Source organism: Hippopotamus amphibius, chromosome 9 (assembly GCF_030028045.1).
Source record: "Hippopotamus amphibius kiboko isolate mHipAmp2 chromosome 9, mHipAmp2.hap2, whole genome shotgun sequence".
Classification (NCBI taxonomy): domain Eukaryota; kingdom Metazoa; phylum Chordata; class Mammalia; order Artiodactyla; family Hippopotamidae; genus Hippopotamus; species Hippopotamus amphibius.
The window spans coordinates 92,309,410-92,334,088 of NC_080194.1; the positions used below are offsets into that span (position 1 = coordinate 92,309,410).

At 54.3% G+C, this 24,679-nt stretch overlaps 1 protein-coding gene across 4 annotated transcripts; it reads left to right on the forward strand.

Annotated features, from left to right (window-relative positions):
- Nucleotides 1-33: 33 nt before the first annotated feature.
- PCSK7 (proprotein convertase subtilisin/kexin type 7) lies at nt 34-24,463 on the forward strand. 4 transcript variants are annotated; one of them, XM_057748441.1, is made up of 17 exons: nt 34-601; nt 2,149-2,270; nt 2,741-3,220; nt 4,202-4,336; nt 4,919-5,084; nt 6,217-6,307; nt 7,226-7,280; nt 7,740-7,878; nt 8,967-9,067; nt 11,554-11,721; nt 12,174-12,281; nt 12,692-12,794; nt 20,787-20,943; nt 21,470-21,564; nt 22,354-22,447; nt 22,655-22,772; nt 23,068-24,463. In XM_057748441.1, the coding sequence occupies exons 3-17, from the start codon at nt 2,753-2,755 to the stop codon at nt 23,410-23,412; spliced, it is 2,343 nt and encodes a 780-aa protein (XP_057604424.1). In that variant the 5' UTR covers nt 34-601; nt 2,149-2,270; nt 2,741-2,752; the 3' UTR covers nt 23,413-24,463. The 4 variants fall into 4 exon arrangements, with proteins under 4 accessions (XP_057604424.1, XP_057604427.1, XP_057604426.1 ...); XM_057748444.1 differs by having other exon boundaries at nt 23,940-24,463; XM_057748442.1 differs by lacking the exon at nt 34-601 and adding an exon at nt 904-1,013.
- The last annotated feature ends 216 nt before the right edge of the window (nt 24,464-24,679 follow it).

A 24,679-nucleotide genomic window follows, 5' to 3' on the forward strand; every position in this document is an offset into this window, starting at 1 on the left:
CCCACTTCCGGCGGCACGAGCGGCGGGGGCGAGGCTCGGCCGGGAGAGGAGAGGCCGCGGTGGCACCGGGCCGCCCCCGACGGCGCCCTCTGGCGGCCGGAGCCGGCACCGTCGAGGGGACGCGGACGCCGCGGAAGCCCCTAAGATACTTGTGGACTCTCCCGGGACGCAAGGACTAAAGGAGACGCGACCGCGAGAAGAAAGGAGGCCTGGTGGAGAGAGGACCCCCTCTAGGAAGGTTACAGGGAGAGTCGGGGTCTTGACGATCAGAGGGAGAAGGGGAACGAAGTGTTTTTAAAGGTCGCAACTGAGATGCCCTTTCCAGAGGATGCCATGAAGGAGAGGACCGCCCCTATGGAGAGAGTCCCTCTTGAAGATGTCCCGCGAGGAGCACCACCACACGCTCCTCTCTCAATGGAGGATGCGCGAAGGAGCCACCCCGTAGCGCCCGTTGCTCCCGGCCAGTCGGCCCGGCCTGAGGACCCGCCGTTGATTGGCTGCGCCGCCGGGCGGAAGTGATGCTACTGTCACTGGCGTCTCGGGCTCCCGGGAAGCCGCGAGTTTCCGCAGGGAGGCGGCGGCAGCAGCTGCGGCCGGGCCGGTGAGTTGAGAACTCGGTGGGGGCTGGGCATTGGAAGTCAGGGTGGCCTAAACCTGGGGGTCAGCCGGTGTCTGAGGATGAGGGAGCTGCACAGAGGGCGCCTGCAGTCCCGGCGTGGGGGAACCCGGGGAGACGGAGCCACTGGGTCTTGGATTCCAGGATAGTGTGGGTCCTCTGAGGAGAGAGGCACATCGCACGGGGCGATCGAGACCAGGGAGGGGGAAATCAATGAAACTGACCCCTGTCCGCGGCCTGATTTCTAGGAATAGGGTGTAGAGGTTGCAAGGAGGACAGTCTCTTGGGAGCAGAATCTTGGACTCCGTGCTGCCCCTATCATTCTTCTCTCTTGGCACCTAAGAGCTGTAAAGACACGCCTAGCAGTTGGGTGAAGTTTGAGGTCTGCTTGCAGAAGGTATTTAAGTTTCCTTTCCCAGAAGCCTCGGGTTGGGGGTGGGGTGGGGTAAAGTACTGCCCTGGTGGTCAGGGTTTGTCCTCTCTTCCGGAAATCTATGGGCTCTACTGAGACTGAAGGAGCCTGCCTAGTTGGGTCACTATCAGGCTATCTACCAAGATTTTGTCTTGTTTAATAAGGTTTGAAGACTGGGAAGGACACCTGAATATCTTGGGACAGTCAAGGCTTCTGGAGGGCAGGGAGGAATTTGCCTGGGAACCTGGGAGGAAATGAGAGAAGGAGATATATTGATTTGGGAAGGGAAAGGTTAGGTGGCGGAAACTCCCTTCTCCCTTTCCAAAGGGACTTGGGTAAAATGCCCACGTTTCTGTAATGCTTTGAGACAGTCCACTTGGGTACGTGTAGAGGTGCTAAGCCCTGCGTCAAGGTGACTCGCTTCCACCCCGTAGAGAGCAGACCTGGGCTTCTAAAGGAGCCCAGCCACGAAGAGGGACACACGCGTTCTGCCCCCTGTTCACCTGTCTCTGTCCCCACAGTTGCCTGCCAGTTCTAATTGGGCCCTTCTGTCAAACCATGGGCGGCCATCCCAGGTTTAGAGCTTGAGCCCTCACTTCTCAGCCAACTTGCTGAGCTAGTGAGTAAGAGTAGCCCTTTAGGGCTGTTTTCCAATCACCTCTTCTCCCCAGGGTGCCTACGTGCCTCTTACACCTGTTCAGTTTCGTTTGTGTGCTCGGATTTTCCCCATGTCACCCGCCTCCTGCCTACTTTTACTTCCCTCGGCATCCTTCGTCGGTATAGAAATCAGGAAGTTAGCTACCACCTGGACTTCTAGGAAGCAGTACCACCTACTTTTTCAAGAGGGTCTTTTGATAAGAGTTCAGCCCTCTTCAGGCACCTAGGGAAAAAAAAGAGGATGGCCTGATGTTTAGGAGGAGAAGTACGGTTTCTGGATTTTGTACTGAACTGGCCTTACTGTACCAGTTCGGTTCCAGTCTATGACCTATTTGAGATTCCTGGAAATGATACTTGATCCTTGGCAGTTTCTTTGGTCACAGGTCCTAGAGTTCATGGCTAGCCTTTGTTTGCTCCACTGGGTTTGGCAGGACACCATTTCTTGTTTTCTTGGGGCCTACAGGTCTGCAGTCTGGGCTCGGAGTCACCACTGCTCACAGCGAAAGGGATGCCTTTTCTCCGTTTGCACAAAATGGGCGTGAGGTGGTTAGCCAGACCAGGAGCTCAGCCTCACTCAGAGTCCAGGTGGGAATGGGGCCCCACTGTGGGGAGTGAGCCCTCAGGACAATGGGACCAAGAAGTCAGCCTGGGAAAGATTTCTGTTCCCTCTAAAGAAGGGAGGAGGGTCTCTTCTAAAGAACAGTCATGGCTCTGCCAGGAATTTGCAGGAGTGATATGACTTTTGAGCCCTTTTCATGGCAACAGTGGGAAAGAGCAGCACGGTGCCCATTAGCAACTAGACATCCTGCTTGATTATCTAGTGATAGTCATGCCATCGAGGGACCCACCGGGGTTCCTGTTGGCCCACACTCCACCCAGGGGCTTATCCCTGTTGGTCAGAGAGGAATGTGAATAAAGAGAGGATCATATGTTTAATGATTTAAAAGGCATGGATTAGGGGTTTCCAGGTGTGATACTTTGATACTCGATCTCCGTCTTAGGTTCCTGCCGTTATCAGCACTCTTATCTCTGATGTCCTTTCTCTTTGTCCGCAGCCTACTGCTCTGATGCCGAAGGGGAGGCAGAAAGTGCCACACTCAGATGCCCCCCTGGCCCTGCCCACCTGCCTCTGGCTGGAGTTAGCTGGGCTCTTCCTACTGCTTCCCTGGGTTATGGGCCTGGTGGGGGCAGGTGGGCCTGGGGCCCAGGGTCCAGAGGGGCTAAGCTGGGCGGTGCATCTGGACAGCCCGGAAGGCGAGGGGGAAGAAGACTCGCTAGAGCAGCTGGCAGATGCCCTAGCCCAGGCGGCAGGGCTGGTGAATGCAGGACGCATCGGGGAGCTCCAGGGACACTACCTCTTGGTCCAGCCAGCGGGGCACCAGCAGGCCTGGCAGGTTGAGGCCATCCGGCAGCAGGTGGAGGCTGTGTTGGCCAGACACGAAGCTGTGCACTGGCACTCAGAGCAGAGGCTGCTCAAGCGGACCAAGCGCGGCGTCCACTTCAATGACCCCAAGTACCCGCAGCAGTGGCACCTGGTGAGTCACCCCTGCAGCGTCCGGCTTCAGGAGGCTAGGTGGGGGGTGCCCCGTGCCTTAGCGGGTGTTTGTCTGTGTTACTCCTCAGTAGCCCCCGTCCTTTGCCTGAGACATTTCTGTGGCTTCATCCTCGGGCTCCACCTGCCCTGTGCTCCTGTCCAGGGAGCCAGCAGACTGCAGTGTCAGGGCATGGGTGCTGGGGCCAGGCTGCCTGGGCGGCCTGCGCCGACTAGCAGGTGCCTTTGGGTGCACTGTTTAACCTCTCTGTGCCTCAGTTTCCCCCTCTGTCAAATGGAGATTGTAACGGCTATGGATATGGTTATGGTTATGGTTATGGTTGAGTGAACTAACGTACTTGTGCTCACACGGGAGACTTTTTACGAGTTAACTAGTAACGTTATATTATGCAATGTTCATATAATGTGTATATATATATTTTTTAATTTATTTATTTATTTGGTTGCACCAGGTCTTAGTTTCAGCAGGTGGGCTCCGTACTTGCAGCAGGCAGGCTCCTTAGTTGTGGCACATGGACTCCTTAGTTATGGCATGCGAACTCTTAGTTGCCGCATGCATGTAGGATCTAGTTCCCTGACCCAGGGCCAGGGATCGAACCCGGGCCCCCTGCATTGGGAGCACAGAGTCTTAACTACTGCAGCACCAGGGATGTCCCTATAATGTATCTTACACGGCATACCAATTGTGTTCTCCAATCCTTCACCCTAGCCACTGTTTCACCCTTATCGCCCGTGAGTGATGCCAAACCTTCCTGGAGACCCAGGCTGTGGCAGAGCTCTCACGAGCCCCTCCTCGGCCCCACCCCCACCTGCCCGTGTTGCCTCACAACCTCCCTCTGGCTCCTTGACGGCAGCCAAGAGTGAAGAGGGGCTGCTGGCTGTACTTGTGTCTCTGTGGGCAGTGCTGCGTGTCACTGGATTCCCAAGGCTCGGAGAATAGTTCGTGACCCTGTCTCTCCTCTAGGACAACCGGCGGAGCCCCGGCAGGGACATCAACGTGACGGGTGTGTGGGAGCGCAATGTGACCGGGCGAGGGGTGACCGTGGTGGTCGTGGACGACGGCGTGGAACACACCATCCAGGACATCGCACCCAACTATGTGAGTGGCCCGGGGAGGACCCGTCCCACCACCGGGCCTTACCTGATTCTTGATGTTGCCTCTGACCTGTCCCCTTTCTTAGAGGTTTGGGCCAAACAAAAGGGCCTGGGCAGGGGGATGGTGTTCTTTATCTGCTCCTCTTCCCAGCCAGCCTTGCAGCCTGGCAGCTGAGACCCAGGATGTGGCTCCAGCTCAGCAAGGGAGACATTTCCTGGTTCCTGCTGCCGCTCCCTGCCCTGGGGAGTAAGGAGTGGCCCCTGGCAGCAGCTTCCCTCTGCACACAGGTTCCTTAAAGCCTGACCTTTAGGCCGCCCGAAACCTCCTTTATCCCAGGCTTCCCACACCGTGGCCGTGGCTCCTGGGCGCACGAAAGAAAAGTTTGCCGAGAGCCATAGCCCTTCCCAGTTTGCCCCAAGGTGTCCTGTCCTCGTGTCTCGCAGCTCATGTGGTTTGCAGAGATGGCCCGTGGTGGTGCTGGCTTGGAGTCCCAAACTTCCAGTTCCCCTGTCTCCCTGAGCTCCAAGACCTGACCCCTTGTAACCAGTGAGTGACCACATGTCCCCCACCATCGCCACATTTCAGAGCCCCGAGGGCAGCTACGACCTCAACTCTAACGACCCTGACCCCATGCCCCACCCGGATGTGGAGAATGGGAACCACCACGGCACGAGGTGCGCGGGGGAGATCGCTGCCGTTCCCAACAACAGCTTCTGTGCCGTGGGAGTGGCGTATGGGAGCCGCATAGCAGGTACCTCCCGTGACCACTGTCTTCCTCCTCTGCCCCTCCCCCATGAACTCTAACCCGACTTTATTTCACCCCCAACGCACAGCAGAAAGCACAGGGTACGCCTATAAATAGGTGTCAGCAGGACAGATCGATTCATTGATTTTTTTCCGGTGCTTTGGTGTTCCCACTGTATAAAACAGCTAAAAGTCTGAAATGCTCTGGATGGGAGATGGAGGCCCAAGCCCCACCTGCTCAGGCTCCCCTTCCCTATTTCTGATCATGGTTTTGCCCTGGCAACGCTCAGCTCATTGTGGTGATAACCCCTTTTGCTTCTCCGCGCTGTATTTGTATTTTCATGGGTTACCAGGTGCCTCCTGGTCTGCCCTTTCTCCTTGACCCCCATATGTCTGTGGAGGCCCCTCTCGCTTCTCCCAGCTCCCAGCCCTTCTGATGGTCACCGTCCGCTCTCCATCCTTTGAAGAGAGCTGAGCAGCCCTGGCCCCCACTGGGGGTGGTTCCATGGCCCCTCTGCCTCTCCATCTTTGTCCATCGAGACAGAAGGTGAAGGGAATGAATGTGGACGTTGTCCCCGTGATTCCTCATAAACACTTGCGACCTGCATTTACGAGGTTGGAATAGATTGGCTGTATTCCCCTTACAGTCCAGCAGGGGTCAGCAGCCCTCTCCGTAAATGGGGCTACACAGGGAGCCAGAAACCTTCAGGGCCCAAGTCCCTTCTGAAAGCTCCATTCGTCCCTGTGTGATCACCAGGATGTGTGTGACCCACCCCATTTTAGAGGGTGAGGTTAGACATCCAGGAGAGGAGTAATGAGGACCACCTGTTGAATACACTCTGGGTGCCGAGCGCCACTGCAGTTTTACATGATTAAGGATGCATGTAAGAAGCGAACCTTGGATTCCCTACATTCTCGCCTGTGCGTCTTCCCACCAGACCCCAGGGTCCTTAAAGTCTAAGATTTAGCACTAGGTCAAAAAATATTTCTGGACAAGTCCGTACACATGGTATAAAAATTCAAAAGATCCAAGAGCGCTTAGAGGGAAAAGTCAGTCTCCACAAGGGGCCCGCCACCACCCAGCTCCCCCTCTAGGGGACCAGCATCATTGAGGAGCTGGTGTGGCCTTCACTGCCTAGGTATCCGGGTACTGGATGGACCCCTGACGGACAGCATGGAGGCTGTGGCATTCAACAAGCACTATCAGATCAATGACATCTACAGTTGCAGGTGAGGCAGAGCCAGGAACAAGGTGAGGGGGCCAGAGCCATGGGCACCAGGGGAATCCTCTGACCAAAGAACAGCGGGATGAGCTGCCTCGGGCAGGTCCCAGCAGGGCTCTCCCCGCTGGGTTCAGCCTAGTCCGCTGCTCTCACTTCCCCCAAACCCCCAGCCTCTGGGTTCTCAGTCTAAAGCCCCATGTTACCCCAGTAATCGGATTGCCACACGAGGAGTGCTGCATCTTGCCTCGTATTTATTTAACACACTCATAAGGCTCTGGAAGAAATGGGGAGTTCCTTTCTAACCACAGCTGAGCTGAACACCCAGCACCAAACCCCGCCCCCCCGGCCCCCCCCCGAAACACGCTTGCAGCTCCAGGTTGTGGTTATGGTGGGAAGGGGGTGGATGGTAAGGAGGCACTGCGGTTGGGCTGCCCCTGCAGCACCGAGGGCAGCCGTTCTTCCCCCGCCAGTGTCTCCTGTAAGCGCATGGCATCAGCCACATGTACATTTCCTTTTAGAGAAAGAGTAGAGAACTCCTCAGACCCGAGAGCTTACACAGATGGAATATACTTCCTTCGCGGGTACTTTGCCATCAAGCCGAGCATTAGGCCCCCAGGTGCCATCCGTCGCTGCCACTCTGTGCTCCCCAGGGGCCTGAGAAAGGGCTTTCAGGGGTAGGTTAAAGGAGTCCTAAACTGGGGACGTGTCCAAGGACAGGAAGAACATTAGCACGTACTTCTGTTTTCCACTTTGGAGTGAGGGCTGGACCTTTGACCCCTATGTCCTTTCACCGTGGGAGTCCTGAGCTGGAGCGTTTGGGAGGAGAGGCAGCGCCCAGGCAGAGGGACGGCCCGCTGAGGCTGGGGGGCCTGGGTGGGCAGCCGCAGCCTGGCTCTGGCTCTTCCCACGGGCTGTCTCTCAACAGCTGGGGACCAGATGACGATGGAAAGACAGTGGACGGCCCCCACCAGCTCGGGAAGGTAACTGGGAACCACGTGGAGACTTGAGAGGCTTAGGACGCCCTCTTCATTCCGTTCAGAACGGCTCCCGCCCCACCCCCACGGGTAGCGCCTCAGCCAGCACGCAGCCCCAGCACCTCCTGAGGGAAGAGCCCTCCTGAGCTGGGGCTGGGGAGCGCGGGGGACATTCTCAGGGAGAGACGGAGCAGTACTCTGCGATTGTTTCGCTCCGGTTTTGTGCTTGGCTCCCCCTCTCGGGCCCCACCCTGTCCGATAAGCAGAGCCCATGCACCGAGCAGCTGTTCCACTAACTGCCTCCTCCGCTTCCCGAGTCCATTGTTAAATCTCTTTCCCCCGTGTCCAGTGTTCTTGGCCTTTTCCTTTTCCCTCTAGAAGGGGAGGGGGAGGGGGAGTGGCATGGGAGGCGGGGGTCTTCCTGTGAGCGCCTCGGCTGACCGCCCTGGGCGTCTTGCTCCTCAGGCGGCCTTGCAGCACGGGGTGATCGCTGGCCGCCGAGGCTTCGGGAGCATCTTCGTGGTGGCCAGTGGCAACGGGGGCCAGCACAGCGACAACTGCAACTATGACGGCTACGCCAACTCCATCTACACGGTCACCATAGGTAGTGGCTCCGTGGTCCTGCGCGTGCATGTGTGCGTACACCTGTGTGTGTGTGTGTGTCACTCAGCGGTGAGGGGACCCTGTATCTGGGGGTATGTGTGTGTCACTCAGTGGTGAGGGGACCGTGTATCTGGGTGTGTGTATGTGTGTGTGTGTGAGGGAGAGAGAGAAGAGAGAGACTCTGTGGTGAGGGGACTGCGTATCTGAGTGTGTGTGTGTGTCACTCGGTGGTGAGGGGACCGTGTATCTGGGGGGTGGGTGTGTCACTCGGTGGTGAGGGGACCGTGTATCTCAGTGTGTGTGTCACTCGGTGGTGAAGGGACCGTGTGTGTACCTGGGTGTGTGTGTGTAGGTGTGTGTGTGGCTCAGCCTGTGTATCTGAATGTGCTCCCAGCTTCTGTGTGTCTGTCTAAGTGTGTGTGCACCATCTTGTCTTCTCTTCGGGCTCTGACGGTCAGGAGGGACTAGCCCTGCTCTCAGAGGATGTCTTAGAATTCATACCCTGGAGCACTCTGAACCCGTCCTCTGAGATACTCCCCCACCCTCGCCTGCACTCCCCACAGCTGCTCAGGCCTCTGCTGCGCCTCTGCCCCCATGGGCCTCTTCCTCCTGCTTGAAGCCGTCCCCGAGCCACTAGCCTACATCAGATGCCCTCCACGCGTGCTCCCAGCCGTAGCATTTTCCACCCCGGCTGTGCTCATGTACTTACCCGCCCTCCTCCCTGGCTGTGGGCCCCTTGAGGTCAGGTCTGTGGCCTTCTCCCACGGCCCCCGTGCCTCACACAGTGTGTGACTCATGGCAGATCATTGATAAATGTTGAGGAGGATGCGTGTGCGAGTGGATGAGTAGGCATCGCGGTGGAACGCCCCCAGCTCCCCCCTGGAGCCTGTTGAAAGAATGGTCTTAGGGCACAGGATAGCCTCTGCCATTTGCGGCTGCCTGCCCAGGTGAGGAGTGTGGGTACTTGAGGGACTTGGACCGCTGAGGTCATTTTTTAAACTCGGGACGACCCCCCAGATGCCAACTCAGCCATGACTCTGATGTCATCAGGCCCTCATCTCTGCTCCCATGTCCCCATCCTGTCCCCAGGTGCTGTGGATGAGGAGGGACGGATGCCTTTCTACGCAGAGGAGTGCGCCTCCATGCTGGCGGTCACCTTCAGCGGTGGGGACAAGATGCTTCGCAGCATCGTGAGTGTCCCCGGCCCGCCACTCCCGGCCCCGGGCCCTCGGGTCCCTCTTCCCTAGCAGATCCATGTCCCTGAGGGTCTGCCCCTGCCAGAAGAATGGAGCTGAGGACTCCACATCTGTCTGTGCAAAAGGTTTTTATCTTTAAAAATGTAACTTACAGATATGCGTATTGTCAAAGGACTCACTCTGAGTATCACATTGATTAAAGAACATCTTTGAAATGTCTTCCTCTGGTAGAATATGGGCTTTGGCTAATTTCTGTGGCCTTGAAAAAAAAAAAAAAGGATCATCATTCCAGGGCTATGCAGCCCTTATGTAAATACTGTGAATTCTGGGAGTAAAGCTAGTGGCTGTCTGCACCGAATGGGCGGGAAAAGGAGTCAGGAATGTCTCAGTCAACCCAAGAGACAGCTCTTTCCTTAGAGCTGGAATTGGAGCCACAGCAAACAAGAGGTTGGAGCAAGGGAGCAGAGTTTCTCAGGCTGTGGGAACCTGTGAAAGAATTCAGGGTTGGGTGCCTGTACCCAGCTGGCTGAGCACCATCCCATCATCCTAGAGCTCCCTGCCGGTCCCCGCCCCCGATGCCCCTAACAGAGTGCTATGGGGACAAGGGGCTCTCGGGCAGAGCTGGGCTGCAGCCAGGTGGTGTCACATTTCTCCAGTGGCTCTGGGGTTGGGAGGGCTCTCCGGGGCCGTTGGGAATTCGGCTGCTTCCTCTGGGTCAAATTCACTTTCCCAAACTGAAATTCTGTTTTGCCACTGCATGGCATGTGGTCAACACAATGTTCCAAGGCTCTGGGCCAGGTGCCCCAGCCCCTTCCCCCACCCCGAGAGAGGTTAAAAAGGGAGTTGACAAGTAAATGGGCCGGAGGCTTTGCTCAGCAGGCAGGGGTCTGGGTCCAGAGCGCACCCCCCCTCCTCCTCCCAGGCCAGGCTGAGGTCCCAGCAGAACTCTCGGGACCCTGCTCACCCCAGCCCCAGCGAGGGACCCAGGAGGCTGGCGAGCGTATTGGTTCCTCCTGCTGTGCGGTGCCTGCCTTTTCTCCTCCTGCCTCAGTGCCGCTTCTCACCCCTACCCTACCACGTTCCATCTGAACCTTAGTTTATCCAGAAACGAGGAGAGAGTTTGTTTAGCCAAGCTCCCATCTTTGGGAGGTCCTTGCCTTGGAAACCAGTTGCCCGTTTCTGTTCAACGACCAGCTCGGTGGGGCTGCCTTTCTGAGGGCGGGCTCGGAGGCACAGGCCGCCCCCGGTCTGCTGGCCAGAGTCCTTCCCTGCACTTTCCAACGGCTGCCTGTAGGCACGTTCCCGGGCCTCACAGCGACGCACCAGACTGTCACTGTGAGGCTGTTTCCTTAACAGGAAAAAATTAATCTGCTCCCTGGCACAGACCAGGCTTTCCACCCTCACTGAGACTTCCCCTTGGAGAGCTTTTTTCCTCCTTTTCTGTGAGAGGGTGATGTCTGGGTGAAAATGACATCTCTTGGCAGCTGCTGTAACAGCTGGAAGGCAAGCAGTGAGTACAATGGAGAAAGGGCAGCTCTTGGCAGAAGTTAGCACCTTGGTATCTGACCCCGGAGAGAAGCTTGGAAGAAGAAGATTTTCTGGTCTTAGCATGGGCGCTGCTTGCTAGATCCAGAGGGCCACAGCCTGGAGCAGATTCAGGCAGGGCCCTCCTCAGCTAAACCCTCTGTGGCTCCAGGGTGAATTAGAACGTGAAAAGAACTGGATGCCAGACAGATGCCATGTCTCCCACCCAACCCCACCCCCACTCTCACCTCCCACCTAGGACCACAGGTAGAGAAGGGGGACGCTCAGAAACCACCCGAGGCACCAGAGCAGGAGGCAGCTTGGCCTGTGAATCGCCACAGGCCAGGGTGGGCAGGCGGTGTGGATGCTACAGCCACACCAAGCCCACGGGTGGGCCAGGGGACGGTTTCCTCTCCCCAGGAACACACTCCCTTTGTTCGCACTGATACCGCTCCAGGCCCTGTCGCCAAGCTGCCAACTTGGATTTCCTTGCCTGGTGCCGTCACTGTTGTCCCAGCTCCAGCTGGGGCCCAGGAGCTCCCTGACCACTTCCTCTGTCTCCAAGGGCTGCGGGGCCTGGAGGGGTGGGGGCGGGGTGAGTGGAGAATTTGAGAGGGGGTCATCAGAGGAGCAGGAATCAGGGGACCGTCCTCCGCACGTGGGGCCTCTCCCCTCTCTCCACCTCCTTTCGCGCCCACCCCCACCCCCGCAACCAGACCCTCAGAGTAACTCTTTGTTCTCAGCTCTCCAGGGATTCTCTTGTGAGGCCTAGAAGGAAGAAGAATTTCCTTCTTCCTGACCTGCCAGTGAGCCTCCCTCTGGTCAGAGATTCAGCTCTCACAATGGAAGGGCCCCCCAAGAGGCTCGCTCTGAGGCCCAGCCCAGCACCCCTCCGTCCACAGCACCTGGGAACTCCATGCCTAACCCCATCCCCATCCTCTCTGTTCCGCTTCCAGGTGACCACAGACTGGGACCTTCAGAAGGGCACAGGCTGCACCGAGGGCCACACGGGCACCTCGGCCGCGGCCCCTCTGGCAGCCGGCATGATAGCCCTGATGCTGCAGGTGCGGCCCTGCCTCACGTGGCGGGACGTCCAGCACATCATCGTCTTCACGGCCACGCAGGTGAGATCCTCGCAGGGGGCCAAGTGGCCTGGCCTAGCCCACTTCACAGTTTTGGTTCCAAGGACATGGAGGTATCAGGAGCCTTCAGATTCTAGACGTTCCAAACATGAGATGTCCAATCCCTCCCGGAGTTGCATGTGTGTGGAACCGGTGTGGGGACCCCATCAAGACCACAGACCGAAATTCATCTGTACCTGTTCTGCTGCTGCCCTTTGACCTGCAAAGGAGAGCTCCAGCAGGGCTCCCTGACCCTGGAGCCTGCGGCTCCTGGCTTCCTCTCTAGAAACAGGCCATTGGGCTGGTGACATCCCATGGCTTTGACCTTTTGTCCCCGCCTTCCTGGGGGAATCCATTCCTAGCAGCCTTTGTGGGAGAGTCTGGACTGGGTCCGCCAAGAGGGCGAGTAGGGGACCTAAAATCCGAGAGACTAACCAGGACCCCTGTCCTCCCAGTATGAGGATCGCCGTGCAGATTGGATCACCAACGAGGCCGGCTTCAGCCACAGCCACCAACACGGATTCGGCTTGCTCAATGCTTGGAGACTCGTGAACGCGGCCAAGGTGAACGGGTGTCCTGCGTGGAGTGACCGGGGGTGGGGTGGGGCTGAAGGCCTAAAACACTGCCTGGCACGTCATAGGTGCTTCAGAAATGTCCATTTACTAAATGTTCATCTGAGGCCCATTTTACACATGAAGAAGCAGGCTCAACACTATAATTAAAGTTTCTAAACTATCGGTGGAGACTACATGGGACCTGAGTGTTACTTGAACCCTCAGGATACCCTGGACACAGCATTTCCCCCGGCTCCTTGATTTGGTGCCATAGGGAGCAGTGCAGGGTGTCCTCAGGAGCGAAAGAAGGTGATGCGGAAGGGACAAACGAGAAGAGCGGGGCCCTAGAGGTCCGATAGATGAGAGTGGGTGTGCGCAATCCGTCTTTGTTCATTCGCCGTCCCCCCTGCCTTTAATAGATCTGGACGTCTGTCCCTTACTTAGCTTCCTACGTCAGCCCCGTGCTGAAGGAGAACAAGGCTATCCCGCTGTCCGCCCGCCCCCTGGAGGTCCTGTGGAATGGTAAGCAGTCAGCAGAAAGGGGGTCAATCGAGGGCCTGAGGTTTGGGGCGGGCTGCTGGAGACGTTAAACGCATCCTCCCACCGAATCCTACCCCCTTCCTTCAGGAGCTGAGCTCCAGCCAAACCTGTGGCGTTTTCTTTGACCATGTTAGGGCATGTGGCTGCTTCTGAGTTGGCTGGCCCCGGGTTGCTTAAACGAGACCTTCCTCCTGAGTTACTGGCGGTGGAAGGGAGCTGCCGAGCAAACGATTAGGAAGGCTGGTGGGAGGGCTGGGCCTGAGACCCGGGGGGACAAGGCTGGCGCTGAAAGACGCTCCTTTGACGTCCATGCTAGGAACTTGCCAGACGATTCTCTGCAGCCCAGGGGCCTCTGGATGAAGTAAAGGAGTTGGCAATGTCTTCCTTTGCTTCTCAGCCTTGTCTAATACAGAGAGAATCCGCTGAGGCCTGTCAGGGGGAGGACAGAGGAGTCCCCAGTGGGCTCCCTAGACTGTGGTGGCCCTCCCTCTGCCCCCACCTCCATCGCGCCCGGGGCCACCAGCACTGTCCGGAGGGGTGAGGGCTGTCTGTGGTCAGTCAGAGATGCTGTCTTGTTTGAGCACAGAGGTTGAACCCCTCCCAGAGAAGAGGGCAGCTGGATTGGGATACTTGAGCGAGAGGATTGTCTGGAGATTTCCCGGAGTTCCCACTGGAAAGTTTTCCTTACCTCCAGGTCCTTGGGGATTTTTTGTCCTCAAGGATTTTTGACAAGCAGAGTTATTCACTATTTTTTGTGAAGATTGGAGCATGTCATGCTTTGTACCCAAATAGAACTTCGTCCTCACTTTTCTCATCCTCCTAGGAAGTAATCAAACCAGAACAATGGCAAGAAGAGAAATGGCCAAAGATGGGAGCGTGGAAGGGAGGGTTGGGGCAGCTCCCCTGGGGCAGAGGTTTCACTGGGAAGAGTCCCGTCATCTCTCTCCCTAACCATGCCCAGCACTTGCCCAGTTTCCCCTCTACGTGGAAGGAAATCCATGGGCCCAGTTCATTGCGTTTTCCGTAAAAGGAATGCTGTCTTGGAAAGGGCATAAAGCATCAGCCAGCGCAGAGAAGTGCAGGAACATTCCCAGGAATGCAGTTCAGTAGGAACCTCTGGGCTTGGCACTCGCATGTCTTGGAGACAGTACGCCTTTTAACTTTTACCTCCCATCCAGGCTGCTTCCTCTCCTTTATGTAACGAAGTAACCCACAGCCGCGTCCATCAAATGAGGGGGTCGACTTAGGGTCCCTTACAGCTTCACCATCCCCTGCATCTCACTAACCAGGGATGTTCCCCCGGCATGTCTGACAAACTTCCCTCGGTACAGAGGCGTCTGGCAACTGCTTGTTTGTCACTAGGAAGCAAGAGAAAGAAGGACAGATTGTCCTGGGTGGAGGAGAGCGGGAGATGGAATAGTGGGGAGAGAATGATGGAGAGAAGGGAGGTGAAGACTCAGCGAGTTTTGCTAATGGAGCCCTTGGTTTGGAGGGCGGCAAGCGGACTGCTGATCTCCGAGGTCAGCAAAGGTGTCTTCCCCCCTGTTGTGACTCCATCCCACCCTGAACAGACAGAACTGAAGGTCCAAGCTTGTGCACGAGCTTGGAAGCTGCGGGAAGTAACTCCAGTTCATGTAGAGTTGAGCAACTCAGTCCTGGACAGTCAGCACACCTCTTCCCCTAGAGCCAAGTGACATTCTTTCCCACCAAGACCAGGGCGTGTCAGTGTCCAAGGGCTGGAAGGTGAACTTTTTATAAAAGGTGGAAGGAAGTGAACATCCCTGAGATGGAAGAAGAGGTGCAGTGCCACTGAGACTCTAGAGTAGTGGTGTCCAAGAGAACTTTCTACAATGATGGAAATGTTCTCTGTGCCACGCAATTCGTGTGAGGCTACTGAAGCCTTACAATGTGGCTAGTGTGGCTGAGGAACTAAATGTGTATGTTATTGTAATTGAATTTTATTTATTTATTTATTTATTTACTTACTTATTTTTTATTTATTGGCTGCATTGGGTCTTTGTTGCTGCACACGGGCTTTCTCTAGTCGCAGCGAGCGGGGGCTACTCTTCACTGCGGTGCATGGGCTTCTCATTGCGGTGGCTTCTCTTGTTGTGGAGCACGGGCTCTAGGCACACTTGGTGTAATTGAATTTAAATAGTCACATGTGACTGGTGGCCACCTTCTTGGGCAGGGCAGCTCTAGAGCTAGACAGGTTGTCATTTCTCCCCATTGGCAGGAGGATGTAGGGGAAAGGGGATGGGGGCCTCTCGGTTCCTTTAGCTCTGACTCTGGGTCTGAAATCTCTACCAGAGGGATGGGAGGGAGGGCGGGGCTTGGGAGGAGGGTCTAAAACACAAGGGAGCCTGTGTGTGTTTAGAGAAGACTCCTCAACACCACTTGCAATTACCCTTTATCCTTGTTTGCAGCCCGAGCGCTGGCTCCCCCTCTGGCCATGCTTGAGTCCTGTTCCTTCCTGGCTCCGAATCTTCCTCCCCTGCCCAGTCTTCCCCTCCCCACTGATTCCTCCTTCTGCCTTCAGACACCCTCAGCGCACCCCTTAGGAAACACCTTCAAGTCCCTGCCCCCTCTCCAACCGGCAACCTTTTCAAAGGAATGAACCAAAGCAGTTGCTCGCCTTTTATCACCCCCTCTGCACCGCTGGAGACTAACTTCGTCCCTCACAGAGCCTCTCTCCTGCTCAGACCCAGGGGCCAGGCCACCCGCTCGTCCTCCTCACCCGGCTCGTCCTCTGACCAGGGTAACGAGGCCTGGGTGGCAGCCTGCCTCCTACGGCTGCGGGGACCTCCTTTGCTCCATGACCCTCTTCTGGCTTCTCTGCCTGAGGAACTTGCTTTTTCTGTCCACTCTCCTCACTGCTCCTCAACCATGAGTGCCTTCCAAGACTCACGCCATGTCCTTCACCCTCCCTCTACGTTTTCTTCCTCGACGGCACAGCTGTGTTTATGGCTTCAGCTGCCGCCGCTCCACAAAGGATTCCTAGATCCACATCTCTAATTCTGACCCCTAACCAGTGAGAGAAGTAGAGATTTTTCTAGTGTCCACAAGATTATGGGCAGATAAAGCCCTGAGATCTTCTGGGCGGGGCAGGGCAGGGGGAGGGGAGTTGAAAAAGACCCCAACTTGCCAAAGGCAAAATAATAATATAATGATCACCAACGAAGATGGGTGCTTTTTATGTGCCAAGCACTGGCCTAGGGATTAACTCATTTAATATACTAACTCATTTAATCCTAATAAAATAATTCTCATGTTGTCACATGGCTGGCCACCTAAGTCCCTGTACACATCAATAAGAAAATGCATGTAGCCTGCCACTCTGTACACACGCCAACACAGACAAGCACTCGTGGGGCTCTTTGCAGCTCCATTCTGTTCTCTTGTGCTCTATACTGTGTCACTTATTCTCTGTTAGGCCCTTATCTGCCATGTTACTGCCCTCCTCCAACTGTGCCAGGAATGGTTTCCTCTATCTCTCTGTTCCTAAATCGCTGTGTGCTGTTGGATAGTCCATCAATACATTACATTTAAAATGTACAGCATCTTAGATTTTGTTATCGTCTATTGAAAACCAGCTTGCTTTCCAAGTTTTCTCCTATCTGTCAGTGCCGTTACATTCCCTGGGTTCCCAAACTTGAAACTCGGGAGTTTTCTTTCTTTTTCTTTTTTTTTTTAATTTATTTTTTGGCTGTGTTGGGTCTTCATTGCTGCCCACAGCTTTCTCTAGTTGCAGCGAGTGGGCTTCTCATTGCGGTGGCTTCTCTTGTTGCAGAGCACAGGCTCTAAGATATGTAGGCTTCAGTAGTTGCAGCACTCGGGCTTCAGTAGTTGTGGCTCACAGGCTCTAGAGTGCAGGCTCAGTAGTCGTGGTGCACGGGCTTAGTTGCTCCACAGCATGTGGGATCTTCCAGGACCAGGGATGGAACCCATGTCCCCTACATTGGCAGGCAGACTCTTTTTTTTTTTTTTTTTAACTTTTTATTTTTTACAATAAACTGCATATATTTAAGAGTGTACAATTTGGTATCCCAGTTTCCCAATTCATTCCCCCCTTAACCCTCCCCGCTTTCCCCACTTGGTGTCCATATGTTTGTTCTCTACATCTGTGTCTCTATGAAGTGCAGTGTTAAGAACGTCTGTTCTCTCCCTTTATGTAGGTCTGAAACTTTCTATAGTAAATATTTATATATAGATGTATATATATGTATGTACATCTATATATAAAGATTTCTAAGTTTTTAGCTTGAGTCATTGGTTAGATAGTGGTGCCATCACATGAGATTAAGGACCCAGGAGGAAGAAGAAGGGCAAGGGCTATGGAGTGTGCAGAACTGAGGAAGAGAATTTGGACTCTGCTGTGTTTAAGGCTTCTGTGCAACATCTAAATATTGTATCCAGAAAGCAGTTGAGTAAATAAGTTTGAAGGTCTCGACTGGAGGTAATGGTTTGGGAGTCACCCACATAAAAATGGGGAAAAAAAGTTCTGGGAAAGGAGATCACTAGGATCGGGCGTAGACAAGGATAAAAGAGGCCCTAGGACACAGGCTGACGTAAAAGGAGTGGACAGAGCAAAGGGGTCTTAGAAGAAAACTGAGACGCGATGCCTGGGGGGCAGGAGGATGGTGTCACCAGGACCCAGGGCGGTTCTGACGGGAGAGGGCAAGCGGGCAGGGACTGAGGGAGGGCATCCCTGGTTATCAGGGAGGCCATTGGTGATCCTAAGGAGAATACCTTGGGACTTCCCCGGCCATCCAGTGGTTCGGACTCTGCGCTTCCACAGCAGGGGGCAGGGTTCAATCCCTGGTCAGGGAACTAAGAACCCATGTGCCACCAGGCCAAAAAAAAAAAAAAAAGAAAGAAAAATACTTTGTTTCAGTCTATTCATAGGGGCAAAAGCTAGACTGCCGTGAGTTGAACAATTCGTGGGGACAGGAGATTTCTGCTTAAAGATGGTGAACTGGACACGTGCTTTTATCTCTGCTTACTCCCAAAACCTCACCAAAGTAAGAATAAAGGAATAAAAGTGGTGTAAGCACAAGGACGAAGACAATGAGAGAGGAGACCACAGCAAAGGAGAGATTGCAGCACAGTTTTAGATGATGGAAAACGAGTGGAGAAAGTGAGCAAGACTAAGAAAATTGCAAACCAAATACCTGCAAGGATGATCCAGCAACAAGTTTGTTCATGCCACAGAATCCCCAACGGCTTAGGGCTTGGAGGCCCCACGCGCTTCAGAAGACAGAGATGAGGCGTGAGAGTAAAACGAGGGGTCAGTTAAAAGGTAGACTCCCAGGTGATGGCCCCTTCCTCATCCAGGCAGGAGCTGGGAATTTTATTCTCTAGAGCCCGGGGCTCCAGGTATAGCAGAAAATAGGAGACAAATGATAAATCATGAGCTATAACGGGGGCATGCTCCAGATTAGGGAACTAATCTAATTCTCATAGCTAGTGAGTGGCAGAGCTGGGATTTGAACCCAGGCTGGGTAGCTCCAGAGCCCATGCTCTGGGCACTAGTGGGCACAAGTGAAGAGTTGAGAAAAGATTTATTTGTTTTTTCTTTGTAGTAGGAAAGACGTAAGCGAGAAAATCCAGCCAAGAAGCTGCATAATTGGGCTGATCCAGTGTTGGCCTTTTGCCAGATAGTTGCTGTGAAAGGAAAAGAAAGCAATGGGAATGTAAACAAGAGAGTGCTGGAGAGATGGGGTGTGGGATCTTAGGCAGTTAGGAAAGAGGAGCTTAAGGGATCTCTTGAGGAGCAAGAAAATGAGGGGGTCAAGAAGGCAGTGGAGAAAGTGGAGGGACAGCAGACTGCTTTCTGAGAAGGTGGGACATTGGCTTCGACGAGTTGAAAGAATTAGACAAAATCCACCCCTGCACGCAGACGTGCACAGAGAGCTCTCACTGGGTATCAGCCAACATGGGATCAAGAATTGCAGGAGCTTTTTTGTTCTCATTTTTTGCTCAACTACTTTTCTAACTTGTCTTCAGTTAATTTGTGTTGCTTATGTAATAAATCCCACGGTGGACGTTACTAACCCACTCAGAAGTGAAGCAGTCCCAGATCATGACAAGGCCCAGGGTCTGGCCATGGAAGTCTGTGCTGCCACGGGGTGGAGGACGGCCTGTGGGGTTGAGGAGGTAAAGGAATGTGAGGTGATGACATCGGACAGGGAGACCTTGTGAGCACTGGTGCCGTCGGGTAATGCGAGGTGGCCCTCTTCCCTGACATGAGCCCAGTGAGAGGGGGGCTGAGCAGGAGGCCAGAAGGCACAGGAAGGACAGACAGTGGTGTCACAGAAAGCCCTGAACCTTTCCTCCCCCCCTTTTTTTTTTGACCCCCTACATGGCTTGCAGGGTCTTAGTTCCCCAACCAGGGATTGAACTCGGGCCCTCAGCAGTGAACGTGCGCAGTCCTAACCACTGGACATCCGGGGAATTCCCCCTGCTTTCTTCTTTGATCAGTTTTCCACACTCACACTGCCTCACCCCTAGAATCAGGCATTTTAGCTGGCCTTCCTGTCACCTGTTTCTTCTTCCTACTCCGATTCAGCCTACCCACAGCTGTTAAGAGCAACCTTCCTTTAGCACTTTTTTTTAAAACTCCATGCTTGCTCAGTAATCTCTAATAGCTGTCAGCTGTGTGTTTAAAATAAAAATTTTAAAGTCCTTCCCATCCTAGGTCCCCTGTCCATACTTTCGGCTCCTCTCTGACCTTCTTCATTTGTGAAATGAGGGTGTGGCTGTCTGCTTTGCCTGTTGGCCTGAATTAATGGAAGAAAAGTTGCTTTGGAAAGAATCATTTCTCATTGCAGCCTAATTTCTTAATATTCCCCAATTGAGTCTTCTACTTCAGTAGTTTGGTGGCTTGTGTTTTTTTTTTTAACTTTTTATTTTGAAATGATTGTAGAGTCACAGGAGGTTGCAAAGAAATGTTCAGGGAAGTCCTGTGCACTGTTCTCCTGATGTTAAATGTCTTAATTCTAGGACAATAGCAAAATCAAGAAAATGATATTGGTCCAATCCATAGAACTTACTCAGATTTCACCAGTTAGACATGAGCTCATATTTGTGTGTGTGTGTGTATGTGCAGTTTTACCACATGTGTAGCCTTGTGTAACCACCACCACAACCAAGATCCAGAACCGTCGCATCCCAAGACTCCTCTTTGTCACCCCTTTATGGCCACACCTGACCCCTCTGCCCCATCCCTAGCACCTGGCAACCACTAATCTGCCCTCCATCTCTACAGTTATGTTACAGTTCATGAATATTATGTAAATGAAATCATGTACTATGTATCCTTTTGACATTGGCTTTTTTCATTCAGCATAATTTCCTTGAAGTTTATTCACTTCAGTAGTTTTTTTTTTTTTAATTTGTATTTCCTTCAATGTGAAACTTGTTCATTTCCACCTCTGCCCTTATACATGCCATTTCCCCTTCTGGAATACTCTCCACCAACGCTCTCCACCAACCTGTATTCATTTTCTTCTTCAGAGTGAATCTCATGGCTATGTGCCTAAACCCATCTGACTCATCTGTGTTCTAGCATCAGTTATGTAGACCTCATACCATATCATTTTTCCACTTGCAGGTAGAAGGCAGAGACCATGTCCAACTTATCTTTATATTCCCAGCATCTAGTATAGTGCCTGAAATGTAGGAGGTACTCAGTAAATTATTTTTTGGACGAATGAATGTTGGAAATCGCTTTGTCTGGTTCTTGTATCGTGTCTTGGGTGTGTGTTGTCTTCCCAACTGGACTCTCAACGAGATTGTAAACTTGAGAGCAGCAACTGCATCCCATACCCTAGAGTACATGAGGTTCAGTCACGGTTGCCAAAGATATCTGTATGTGTCTTCCATGAGTGTGTGCCTTTGTGTCTGTTGGGGTGAAGTGAGGGCGTAAGTGTTTGTCGGGCTGGTTTCCCAGCTGCCCAGCCTGACTTCCCACAGTCAGCAGGATGGACCTGGAGATGTCGGGGCTGAAGACCCTGGAGCACGTGGCCGTGACCGTCTCCATCGCTCACCCACGGCGTGGCAGCTTGGAAGTGAAGCTGTTTTGCCCCAGTGGCATGATGTCCCTCATCGGCGCCCCCCGCAGCTTGGACTCGTACGTACACGTACCCTCACCTTCTGTGCTCTCTCTGCAACAAGGCCCTTTTCCAGGAAAAGATACAGGAGGAGTGGACACTGGCACTGTCCTAAGCTACCGTGGCCCTGGCTTTATTACCTGCCATGTTCAAGTGCTTACAATGTGCTCAGCACTGCATTTTACATACATTTTTTTTAATCCTTGTAAGAACGATGCAGAGTAGACTTTGTAACCTCCTTTTAGAAATGAGGAAACAAGTCACAGACCTAATACGTGCCTGAGAGAGTAAAAGTAAACCTACACCTATGGGCCTCCCAAGCCTGTGTTCTCTCCACATTTGCTTTTTCCACTACACCACGTTGACACGAGTCCCTCAGGCCCTGAGATCCCAGGGGCAAGGGCCAGCACTTGAGGGCCCCTCATGGCACCCTCCCGATGGCTGTAGCTCAGACAACAACTGCTACTACAGTAAGAAAATGCTTCTGAGCAAAGGGGTCAGTCCCCTGGTCCATGCCTTCCACTGTCTCCCCCGTTTTTGCCCCAGGGATCCCAACGGCTTCAATGATTGGACCTTTTCCACTGTGCGGTGCTGGGGCGAAAGAGCAAGAGGGACCTACAGACTCGTCATCAGGGATGTAGGTGAGCCTGCCTGCCTCCCACCAGGGCCCTGCCTTTCATGAGTGTCATCTGGTCCCTCTGGATCTCAGAGTCCCCGCAGAAATTGTCCCAGGCGGAATACATAGGGTTTCCATCGGACCAAGAGGGTAGATGCCAAGAAGTATGCCCCATCCAAAACATGGGCATTGATACCTAGAATTGTTCACTTATACTACCTCTCGTATTCCTTGGAGAAGTGACTGATCCATCTTTCCTCAGGATAGCAACAAAAATTCCTTGTTGAAACCACATTTCAAGTTGTTTCACATATAACCATCCTCCGGCCAGCCCTGGTAGGCAGGTAAGGGCAGGACTCATTTTCACCATTTTTTTTTTAAACTGAGGCCCGCCCAGAGGTTTGAAGTGACTTGTGTGACATCACACAGTATCTCAGTGAGGAGACTGGAAATCGAACCCAACCCTCCCAACTTCCAGCCAAGTTAGGTATGCATCATCAGACTGGTGGTTTTCAAACGTTTCTTTAATTTAGCAGGACTTTTTTTTTTTCCCCAAGAAAAATCCCAGCTGAAACCCCAAAGTATAAAAGAGGCAAAATTTCTCTGCTTGGGAGTGCCACCTTTCACCCGCCCCCTTTCCATTCCTAAGGGCACCCCGAGAGGCACGTCTGCAGACCCCTGGGGTCAGTGAGACACAGTTAGACAACTACTGTGGCCGCCCGTGTGGTCTGAGCCCCTCTGGGTGGCGGGGCAGGCAGCCCCATGTGGCCAACCGCGGGGTGTGGCTCACGGACCGCCCCCCTTGCGGCTCTAGGAGACGAGGCATCCCAGGCCGGCATCCTCCGGCAATGGCAGCTGACCCTGTATGGCTCTGTGTGGAGTCCAGTAGACATCAGGGACAGACAAAGGTAGGTGTGGACGCACGTGTCAAAGGGACGGGGACTCACGGGGACGGGGGCGGGGGGAGAGGCCATTTAGGGAGCGCCACTTCCCTGGGAACCCATAGCACGGCCCTCCCCGGTTTGCTGTAGGACTTCCCTCTGTCAGGATGGGCAAGGCAGATGGTAGAGGAGCCAAGTTGAGTAGGGCGTCTTCGTCTCCTTTCTTCTCCACAGGCTAGTAGAAAGTGCCATGGGTGGGAAATACCTGCACGATGGCTTCACACTGCCCTGCCCTCCCGGGCTGAAAATCCCAGAGGAAGATGGCTACACCATCACCCCTAACACCCTCAAGGTACGAGAACCAAGAGCCAAGCTGCAGGCAGGCAGGCAGGAATGTCCTGGGGGATGTAGTCCTGGGTGGGAGACTGAAGACCACTTGGGGAATGAGAGGTTGGGAAGACCTGGGTCCCCACTCTACTGGCTAACTCTCCAGGGTATTTCTTGTGGGGGGGTCCCAGGGGGAGTGGTTTGGGGTGGGAGAGGCAGCCCCTAGGAAGACAGAGGCTTTCTGAGCTCATTGCTCTGGGCTGAAAAAGCTGTAGGCTTCTGGGAAACCACCCCTACAGAGGTGTTCGCCTTTCCCCCAGACCCTGGTGCTCATAGGCTCTTTCACCATCTTCTGGACCATCTACTACATGCTGGAAGTATGCCTGAGCCAGAGGAACGTGGCCTTTCACCCAGTTTGTAGGAGTGGACCCTGCCACTGGCCCCAGCGAAGCCGAAAAGCCAAGGAGGAGGGGACAGAACTGGAATCAGTGCCCCTTTGCAGCAGCCAGGAGCCAGGTGGAGGGGAGGCAGGGAGCGAGGGCCCTCCTGCCACCTGCAGGCTCCACACCCCCGACCTGCTGGGTCAAGGGGGCTGGAGCGCCCTGGACCACCCTCAGCGCCTGCCCCCAGACCTGCTGCAGGGGAAGGAGGAGCAGATTTGCTGACCTCGGGCCCGACAGCCACTGTGGGACAGGCTCTAACTTCCTCACACTGGGGAAGCTTGGAAAGCTGCTCTGCAGTCCCGGGAGCTCTGGGGAGAAGGCAGCCCCGATGCTTCCAGCTGGGACCAGAGGCCTAAAGAGCACCCTCTGGCTAAAGACCACACTCAGGGAGGGCAAGGGCCTTCTGAAGGTACAAGCAGCAGAGGAGCAGTGCCAGAGAACAGTCTGGCAACCGCCATGGAACCTTCCTCCAACCAAGCAGGAGCTTTTGGTGCGAAGGTCTTGGATGAGGGATTGGAGGCCCCGCTGGGCAGGCCTCTATCCTCATTTCTCCAGGGCTGGCGAGTGGTGCGAGTCACAGGGACCCTAACCCACGCGTGACCAGAAGAGCATCTCAGCAGAAACATCACTGGGGTCACTTGGGAAGTGGGCTTGGGGTGGAGGCTGGGAAGAGCCCCCGATATGCCTGTCCTTTTAATGACCTGGCGCCAGAAACAGCAGACTTTCTCTCTCTCCCCCTCACCTTCCAGCCTAAGCCTTGGACCTTGGCCACATTGGTATGGCGGTCAGCTCTCAGCTCAGCACACGTGCTCTGAAAGCAGCTGCCTCCATTAGCCCTGATCAGAAGCCAACCTTGAACACACCCCTGACCCCTTCACCATCGCCCCCCACCCTTCATCCTGAAGGATCGGTACGATGTGCCTGGCAGAGCTGGGACACATGCTGCCCCAGCAGGCATGGCCCCCAGGCCTGGGCTGCTTCGCTGGGGGCGTCTGCGGCAGGACTGGGACAGGTGTCGGTTCAGTCACTGCCCCTCCAGCCCCGCAACCACCCTGTCTTCCTCTGCAAAGTGCTCAGGGAAATGGCCTTGCCCACTGGAGGCCAGCCGTCTGCCTGGCAGGCTGCAACTCTTCCTCCCATTCTTGGCCTCCTCCCCTCTTCTGAGCTAGTTGGTTGATTTGAATTTTTTTTTTTATGCTTAAGATTTGGTTTTCTCTTTTCACAGCAACATTTTGTTGAATTTTTTCTGCACAGCTTTTCCAAAATAAAAACCTTCCACACAGGTCTGCCCCTTCCCATCTCCTTTCAGCCGCCTCCCCAAAGCTAATGCAAGTCGCCAGGTCGTTCCTCTTTGCCTTCGGTCCCAAGATTTACTGTCCTCTTCCAGCCCTTGAAATCCTGGAACGTGAGGGGTCCTTCAGAGGACACAGCCAGGAACACACGTAAACCCGAGCTGCCTGCCTGTCCCCTGCTCAGACCTCCTGGAACC